General features: G+C 46.9%; 1 protein-coding gene across 4 annotated transcripts in view; it reads right to left on the bottom strand.

The window, feature by feature from the left end:
* Positions 1-52: 52 nt before the first annotated feature.
* LOC119407250 (FYVE, RhoGEF and PH domain-containing protein 5) overlaps positions 53-9,680 on the bottom strand; it is a 50,977-nt gene continuing 41,349 nt past the window's right edge. For all 4 annotated transcript variants that reach the window (XM_037674128.2, XM_049419925.1, XM_037674126.2 and 1 more), the window contains 4 exons: positions 9,018-9,100; positions 8,096-8,281; positions 4,647-4,744; positions 53-1,663 (listed from right to left, as the gene is read on the bottom strand). In XM_037674128.2, coding sequence (XP_037530056.1) covers positions 1,624-1,663; positions 4,647-4,744; positions 8,096-8,281; positions 9,018-9,100 — 407 coding nt within the window. In that variant the 3' untranslated portion in view covers positions 53-1,623. The remainder of the gene's footprint in view (positions 1,664-4,646; positions 4,745-8,095; positions 8,282-9,017; positions 9,101-9,680) is intronic.

The following is a 9,680-nucleotide window of genomic DNA, read 5'->3' as shown; positions in this document are numbered from 1 at the left end:
GGAGTAACGTTCAAGTTTCACGCTTTATAATAAAGTGATAACAGAGCAAGTCCATTGGCAACTGTTTTATTTACAAAGCAAATATATATATATCATATATATTATATACTATCAAAAGATTGAACATTCAAACTGGTTGAAAAAAAATTTAACAACTGCCTTCCTCGTTTCGACATTGCATACAGCCCCAACTAACAACTTGGATTCGCGTAGCATCCTGTTAAGTTATATATAAAAAAAAAGGCACGGTGGTAATCACAACTCTGTCTGTGTAGTCTCTAGCTCGTCCGATGCAAAAAGGCATGGAGTGGTGCGGAGCTGTTCGTAAGCAACAATCTATAAAACGCCTCCACCTTTCAAACTGTCTGTGAGGCGGCTCAAAAACACCGTGAAGTAGAGCGCGATTCTCGCATCATTACGCAGATAAAACTTCATGCAAAGCAATTAGCTTCGCATGCAGTTTTGCTGCTTTGCGTGCAATCGGCCTCAATGCGGAGGTAAAACAGGTGAACAAACCCGAGGAATTGACGTATTCATTTGACAACGTGGTATCCGAAGCAAGGCTTCATCACAACAGGCTGGAAGCGAAGCATGGATGCTTCCTTAAACTGTTTCTTCTGGCTAGACATCTCGGCGCGCAATCAACCTGCAAGTGGGGTGGACCATTTGACAAGATCGCCGAAGATCGGTACTAAAAACATGATACGCATCGTTAAAATCGATCACGACCGCTTCGCTAAAACTGAAACTCCGTCTTCACAAATGATCAACAATCTACGTAAAAATACACGATAAGTAAGGCTCCTCGCAATTGCACGAACTATCGGTGAACACTGCAAGACACGTTCAGGAAGTAAGTGTACGCAAGTTTGTACAAGGAACAAACGAAGTTAGGAGGGCTGCACAAGCTAACGAGGCAATGCAAACGTTTTTTTTTTTGGCGATTTTCACGCCGCGATGGCAGCAATAAATTAAGAAGCGCGGCCCGGGGGAATGGCACGATATGCTGATGCGAGACCCAACATCTCACGCGAGGAACCTATGAAGGGGGAAAAAATGAAAAATGTATTGAAAAGAGGCAGATACGTAAAAAAAAAAAGAAAGAAGAGCGGATGTTAAGATGCCCCTGCATGCCGATGTCAGTCGGTATGTTTCGAGTTTTCACACACATACATACACACACAAAAATACACATACGAAAGAAGGACCGTTTGATTTTCCTGCTAGCAGCCAGTTGTGTCTCCAGACACCTCACCAACTGTGGCTACGCCTCGTTTTTCACGTGGACGGGAAGGCGGTTACAATTCGTAAGGCACGACAACTTGCTGGCGATTCTTTTTTTTGCAGGATGAGATTGCAACTTGCGAGGCCGAGGCGACGTAAGTGGATAAGGCGTTCCCTGCAGCCTCGGCGTTTCCTCTTTTTTTCTTTTTTCACCCAAAGGTAACGAGGCTCTCTCGACTGGTTTGCTTGATGCCGAGTTACAACTGGAAGAAAAACTCCCAAACGTGGTTTTACAATGTTCGAAACAGTCTCGTCGACTCTCGGCTGGAACGGACACCTTCTTTCGTGAGGCTGCTGCTGTTATGATCTGGTCGTTTTTTTGCAGTGATTACTGTTGGCTCAGGTGAGTTTTGTCGCCTCTTCCATCGCCTCCCGCCATCTGTAAAAAGGCCACAGGACACACTTCTTAAAACAGCGCCTAAAAATAGTTTCAAAGCTGTAAGTACATACTATCACCGTATGCGCTTCGCACACAAAAGGATGGAACTTAACAATCATCAACTTTGGCAAACATGCTATTAATTTGATCCTAAAAGTTGGAATCGAAACACTGGATCAACAATACGTGAGGTCAAGAAATGTTCCTTGAAGGACAGTTGGGATGGCTTCAAGAAGGCGATTGCTGAAGACTTATTTTCACCCAAAATTTTCCCCTGCATACTATACACCAGAGCACGCCTGTCTCGCACCCAGGCTGCTGGCGAGCCGAGCGGATACTCTCGCACCCAGACGCCGGGCTGACCGGGCTGCCGAGGCGCGCGCGGGCTGCACCAAGTAAACGGCAAGCTGCAGTTCTGAGACTTTAAAGTGCGAAAAAGTACCCGTTCACGCCGCTTCAGCGTGTAAGAGCTCGTCTGGGCACTACTGCGTTGTCTTTGGATGCCAAAACAAGCAGCGCGATAAGAGGATATTAGCGTTGTCTGCGACGATTACGACGCGCCATGGAAATAGTGCCGGTGTGGTGTTTTCAGCTTCGCCGCGTGTGGATAACTGTGATTCAAGCAAAAAAACTAGGAGCCAAGTGAAAATGCGCGAGTAAGTACACTAATTGCGTGTATTCTGCAGTGTGATGCCCACCTATTTCATTTTGCGAACCTAATTTGCGTGACACGCAGCTGGGTTGAAGGCAGGCGCAAGCTTTGTGTGGGGGTGCACTTCATACCTTTGAGCGTCTCCTTTGACGAAAGTCTCGTGCAAGGTAGTGCTTTCAAGCCCAAGCAATCAACATGCTTTGCCACTTTCAACGGAGTATTAAGCTTTAGTGATTTGATGGCATCCACGCCTTTGAGATTTCGTCTTCAAAAGGTAATAAATGGCACGGTGCTCCTCAACAGCTGGTCAGAATTTCGTGCTTTCATTGCAGTGTTTGATGTCCCCAAATTTATTTGGACACGAGGCATCCAGCTGCACATTATACATATATTGGCACGTAAGTAAACAATACTCGCGCCAGTGTCCTTTACGTCGCAGGCGTAGCTAACCGGCTTAACTAAGAGTAGCACAGTTTCGCTTGTAATGCATCATCGTTACAAGAATAAAATCGCGCAGGTAGCTTCCAAATGGGATCGTTGAACGATACTGCAGGTTATACTCTCTGATAGCACGCTTTTGTGAGCAAGACGCATTATTGTAAGAGCGCTCGTGAAACAAAAATTACGTTCCGCGAAACTACCCGTAAAGCGTACTCTAATTATTACGCGATGCATGCTGAAATGATCACATTCCACAAAACTTTGTGCACAACTTGTAATATGGCGCAACAAAACATCGTTTCACTCTTTCGCGAGCTGCACTGCAATTACGATTCACGCGTCCCACAGTGAGAACGTTTTTTTACAAATGTAACAACGTACGTATCTGACGAGGTTGCTTCCGCAGCCCACTCAGCACGTACTATATACATTGTGGACTTGCATGAGCAAGATGTTCTTGATGTTCCAATAAAATCAGCGAATATGTCCAGGCTAGAAAAGACTCAAAACACGCTCTCCGACGGGCTGAGTTTCGGGAGTTTCACGTTTGCTCTGCGTAGCGTCTGCTGGCGTGGCAGCCCGCGCATGTTTTTCGTCGCGTGTGCGATAGATGGCGCGACGCGCGATGCAAATATGGCGATGCGCATGGAATTCTCTGTGTTCTGGTCTATAGAGGAAATTTCTAAGATTTGATGCACGTTTGTCCCCCTCGACTTTATACCAGGTGTAGACTATAGTCAGAATCGTACAGAAATCAAAAGGTAGTATGAATAGTTAGGTGACAAAACTAGACCAAGATTAAAAGGAGCTTGCGAGGCGCACATAATTCACAAAAGGAGAGCAGCTTGTGTTAGCGCACCATAGGTAGCACTCTTTTACAAAGAAATTAGCTACCTTGAGCCTCATTTGTGATCACGCAGCTTGTTGTCACATGCTTTTTTTTTTATTGTTCCTGGTTGCAGTTTTCTAGCCTCGTTGACACTTGCTTACAAACCCTTTTTTGTTAAACCGTGGCTCTTGGGTTTTGTTGATTTTTGAATGTCCGGTTTTAGCTGTTTTATACCGGCTAGGGAAGAGAAAACCACGTGAGGTGACGCTATGATACAAAGATTGCCGGCTAACAACGTCAGGTTACAACACACACGGGCACTTTTGATCGCAATCAGGGTCAATCCGGATCGGACTTCTTGATCGCAATAACAAGTTGTTTGCTGCTACATGGTACAGCTTAATCCAGATCTAGTTTGGCGCAGACGTCAGCCAAATCACGATCACGGAACCAGATCGCAATTGTCTCTTGACCCTGATCTGGCTTGATCGCGATTAAAAGTGACTGTGTAATCAGCACCTGATCCACATCGAGCCCAACCCGGATTGGCCCTAACCGCGATCAAGCGAGCTCGCATGACACCGGTACTAATCAATTTTGTACCTACAGCCAAGTCATAGTCCTTCTGGGCCGTTTTTCGCTCATGTTTACGATTTCATGAAATCTGCTTTTGCCTGCATCAAACAAACCCTCATCGAAATTGATAGTTATGCCGGCCGGCCAAGTCACTCGATAGCGTTTGCGCCATTTTTGGCTTTTTCGTTTGTGATTGTTCACCTGCCTATATATTCTCTGCCTTTCCAATAAAGAAACCAGTTGATAGACAGCGCTGTGTCCTGCGTGTTCTTCGTCCCGTTTTCTGCGCTGTTCTGCCCCAATGTTCATGAACCAACTAGCCCACCTAAGAACCCTTGTGCTTGCCAGGCGGCGTCAGCAAGGGAAACATTCGTTGTGGAAGACGTTCCAACGGGCAAAGTTGCTTTAAAAAAGAAACAAAGGGGACCAAAACAAAGTCTATAAAAACTTGTGACTACTGCTACAGCGAAAAGTACTAAACATACCTTGCTGCAAGATCTGATGTGTCCGCATAGAAGATAAGCGGGTCAAGTCCCGTGTGTTCTAGAAGAAAGAGCTGCTCTCGTGGAACTTCTTCGAAGCCCTGAAAGAATTTTACACAGTTCACACATTGCCAGAACAGGAAAGTTACCTAAATTCTGGGGTTTGATGTGCTTAAACCACTGTATGATTACAAGGCAAACCATAGTGTGGGACTCTGGATTAATTTGCACCACCTGGGGCTCTTTAAATTGCACCAGAATGTAGATACAGTCCACACAGATTAAAACTAGTGTAACAACTGCTATGAGCAACTGCTCAAGATAACCATGTCATGTCACTACAAATCTGGTTGCTTGAGGTAATGTTGGCTCTGATGTAAGTGTTCGAGTGAAAATTATGTCGATGCAACACCAACCGATGACGGCGGAAACAGAAATACACGCATTACTTAGCTCCCAATTTTAGCGCTTCAATCTACGAGTGCTGTACATGCACGTAGGTGTTTTTTTTTATTTGTCGGCACCTGTGCCCCTGCGATCAGGTATTGGTCATCATTTATAACAAAGGACCTGCCAGATAAGTTCTACACGCACGCATCTAGGTGTTTCCTACACGTACGTGAACGCACTCGCTTGCAAGTGCCGGGGCTAAAGAGCTCGTCGATGCAGCTATAAACCATGGACTGGACAGTACGCGGCATCTTGATTCGACAGTTGCCTGCCGCACTGAGCGCCTGTTGTTTCGTTATGGCATGAATTAGCTCAATAAACAGTCGCCGTTTATTGCTCGCCGATGCCTCGCTGTTTTCATGCCAGGGCACAATTACCACAACGTGACAATGCAACGATGGGATGCGAACTACAAAATCCCATTTCTTCAGCTCAGTCCAGAATACACATAGATGAGCGCCTTAAAGCCTAAAATAATGTCAGGAAGTAAGATGTGGTAGAATTGAAAGTTGGGCGAGTGGGTTATTATTTGTGGAGAAGTCTCAGCGCGCGCAAAAGACACCTCCATCCTGTGTCCATGTCTCTTGTGCGCGCTTAAATTTCATCATGAAGTAAGGTGCATTACGTTTGTGTGAGCTTCTCCAAGTACCCAGTCACCCGACTTATCAGCACTAGCCAGCACTCTAACGAAACCACTTTGAGGTACACTCAAGCCTCGATATGACGAACTCAGGTTATAATGAATTATCAGTTATGACGAAGTAAATGAAGAATAGTCTTGTAATAGCTACAGTATTAAGAATATACATTTATAACAAATTTTCGGATTATTTTCATGTCGGACGTCACTACGTTACATTTATTTATTTATTATGATACTACAAGGCTGAAGGCACTGCTGTGTAAGGGATGTTACAGAGGGAAAAATGCGAATAATGATTACAATGTAAACACGTCAAGAGCCAACACGCCAATAGTAAACAATAGTGAGGTTTATAATTGTTGTTGGGGTTTTATGTCCCAAAACCACAATACAGTCGAACCCGCTTATAACGAACTCGAAAGTGTCGCGAAAAGTGGTCGCTATATCAGTAGTTCGTTGTACATGGACTTGCCTTTAAAAACGTGCACTCAGTGGCCAAGCCGTTTTTTTTTTCTGTGCACTTTTATTAAAGTGCTAACAACCCCTCCAGTGACAAGCTAAGCCTTTCCGCGTTGTGAAGCGACGCCTACGTGCTCATGAGTGAATTACCCGCCTTTGCAATGAACTGACACCATTTCACCGAAGCGCGGTACTGGCACGTGGTGCCGATCATCCCTGGCTAATTGCGTGCACCGTGTCTCCTACTCTGCTCGCGGAGTCACTGCCGGGCCGCTTGCTGTATGCTGTATGCGCGCGTTTGTACGTTCTTCGTGCCTGCTTCACTCCGGACCGTGCACGTGTGCGGCGAGTAGCCTGTTCGTTCAACGCGGCGAAAACAAGCATTTTGCAAGCAACGCGCACTCTACGTCTCCGCGATGCTCTCGCGGCCCTGCACGACGATGCACGGCGCACTTGAGTTGTCACCTAGTCAAACACGCAGTATACGCTTGCTGTCAGTGCATCGACATTTTTCGGTGCCCGTACCGCGCAACAACAGCGAGCTACTTTCATTTCTACTAAGCGCTGCGCACTTTAAAGCGGTCTCGCACGACGCAGCGGCGGCGAACTTGCGAACGGCAGCATGGCGCGCTCGTACCGCCGTCAATCCGCACAGTGTACGGTGTACGTCACACGCGCAGCCGAGTCATCTATAGATGACTGTGATATAAGGCTGTCGGCTATAAGTCATAACTGCACGTTGATCGACGGCCACCACCTTGCCTTCGCTCTTTTCTGATGCTTATCCGCGAAGGCATCGCCGCAATCGCGCGGAAGTCGTTATCACCGATTGACCGGTCTCTGCCGTTACCAAAAAGACGGACGACCTTTTGCGGCACATTGTGGCGTGGACGAGTTTAGGGACGCAGCGAACCTTTATGCGATGGAAAGTTATAGCGGTTATCACTTCTTGCATTTATGCCTTCTTGCGTTCCAAGGCATTAGGCAGTTTTAGAATAGCGTACGCAAAGCTTTGCGTTGGGTTTTCGCGCAACTGCGCATGCGTCATACGCTAACCGCTTGCGGGCTCCCGTTAAGTGACGGAAATAGTGGGCCGCAAACGCTAACGCTAACTTAGCGTACGCTATTCTAAAACTGCCTATTGTTTGGTTCATTGTAGGCGGTCGTAGCTGCAGAGAACGGCGTCAGGAAAGGTTACCGTGCAAAAGCTGACCGCCTTCATGCTGCCTCCCTTTTTTTTTTTCCTCACTGCGATTCTGCCACTGAAGAAAAAGGCTGGAAAGTGATCGACCTCGCTCGCAGCGTCCGAAATCTGCGTGCGGTGCTCGCCGATCAGGGATATCTTAGTCGCGAGTAAACTGGAGCGGGGCACTCGCGAGGACGCGCCCCTCTCACACTTTACAAGGCCTGTTTTAACTTTTTTTCGCTTCGTATGCGTCATATTTTTACCGTGACCATGTCTCAAGCGTTCGTTGTAAAAGTAGGAGGCTTTGAAAAATGTTCGCTATATGTGGACGCAACTTCAATGGTTAGCATTGGAAAATCGTAAGTGCACCCAAATATGGTCGTTAATAACCGATAGAACGTTATACGTGGGATCGTTATAAGTGGGTTCGACTATGATTATGAGGGATGCCGGGCTCCGAAAATTTTGACCATCTGATGTTCCTTAACATGCACCTAAATTCAAGTACACGAGCCTCCAGCATATCCTCTCCATCGAAATGCGGCCACCGCGACCGGGATCCGATCCCTCAACCTTTGGGTCCGCAGTTGAGGTTAAATTAAGGTATGAGTGTACACCAAAGACTGGGAACATTGACTTTTTCATTTAAGTTAAATGACCTTGGCCTGTAGGTCTCAACGCTTTGGCTGCCGCCGAAGGAAAGAAGTCACGCACCTTACTGACCGCACCCACTTGGTAACCGAGAAGCGGCACCGTCCGAAGAGCGGCCACGTCCTCGCTTGCCTTGTAGACGTACAGCACGTGTTCCTTGATGACAAACCACTGTCGCTTCCAAGCTTTCTTAGACCAATAATGCAGGTAGCCACTCATCGACGAACCCAGATCGTTTGCCGCGACCTCCTACGAGAGCAAGAAAAGAAAATTAAGGGACACGCAGCATGGTTGCGAAGTGCTGTGGGATAGTGCACGAGTACTCCTGCTCTGGCATTGCCCAACAGCTTGGATAATTGCATGCAAGAGGAATGTGTTTCTGCCTTGGCTTGGGATCAACATGTGGTCAATTCACACTTTTGATTTCCTGTGCTGCCCTCTGCCATTTTAGTAGGGTTTTGGTACGGGCCGGGACAACCGTAGAAAATGAGAAACAGCACAAACAGGACAGCACAAACTTACAACCCCGTTGTCTTTGTTATCTTGCAAATCCACTGATTTGGGTTGCAAGTCAGCGCTTGGTCCACCTCTCTCCTGTTCGTGCTTTTTCTCGTTCGCTATGGACATGCACCAACCGGCCCAAACAAACACTCCAGTGCCGGACAACCGGTATCGCCAGAACAAAAGCCTCCGAGATCAAGAGGCGTTTTGAGACTTTTCTGCTAGGGGAAGGGTGCATGCGCCATGGCATCGCGAAAAAGGCAAATTGTCATGCTTCGATGGCACATTCTGTGAGAGCAAATCACCTTCCCATTTTTTGCAAGCGTGCCTGCATTCACGAGTCTTCCCTTGCAAATCACTCGGGTGTGGGTGTCCAGCATGTGGCAAACATTACTCCCTCGATATACCAGTGTAACGATTTCGTCGCAGCTGTCGAAAGTCATCCACGTTTGACGCACAGCCGTGCAAGCAGACGGAAACATACCTGGAGAACTCCACCGTGTTTCTTCCTTCTCCCCTGGCTTTGGTCACCGTCCCCATCTGCCTCTGGGTGGTCCCTCGGCTCACCTGTAAAAGACAGAACAGATATAAATTTATAGTCAGGAGGTTGAAAGAGGCAACGCGGCAATGTTTGCTCAAAACATTGCCCTTAAATTCTGGGATACTTCGGGGATTGCATGCATCCAGAAGGCCCTACTCCAGAAGGTCCTACTCAAATCCTCAATACACAAAGTAAAGTGAACAACAATCAAAGTGAAGTGAACAACAAAACCACCAAAGTTAATAATGGTTATCAGGTGGGCTATTTGCTTTACGTCTGTCATGACGAAACAACACAGATGACAGGACATGTGAAACAGACAAGATAACAGATAAATTTCCCAGTGTAACAAACACGTGGGCATTTATTAGCACCTTTTACACAAGAGTAAGCCCAGCAGCCTAATCATACAAATAACTGCAGTAACATGACAAATAACACACTAGAATGCGAATATAATACACATACACAATGTACCACGAATGTGGCAGCGTCGACGTTCGACTCGCAATAGGAGTCTGTGGGAACGAGCCGTGGAATCACTCCCACAGACCTCCCCACACCAAGCAGTGCCAGGAACCAAAGGGAGAGGGCTCCGTTCCTCAT

This window comes from Rhipicephalus sanguineus, chromosome 10, assembly GCF_013339695.2.
Source record: "Rhipicephalus sanguineus isolate Rsan-2018 chromosome 10, BIME_Rsan_1.4, whole genome shotgun sequence".
Lineage (NCBI taxonomy): Eukaryota > Metazoa > Arthropoda > Arachnida > Ixodida > Ixodidae > Rhipicephalus > Rhipicephalus sanguineus.
The sequence above is the reverse complement of the archived record's forward strand: the minus strand, read 5'-3'. Positions and strand labels throughout refer to the sequence as shown.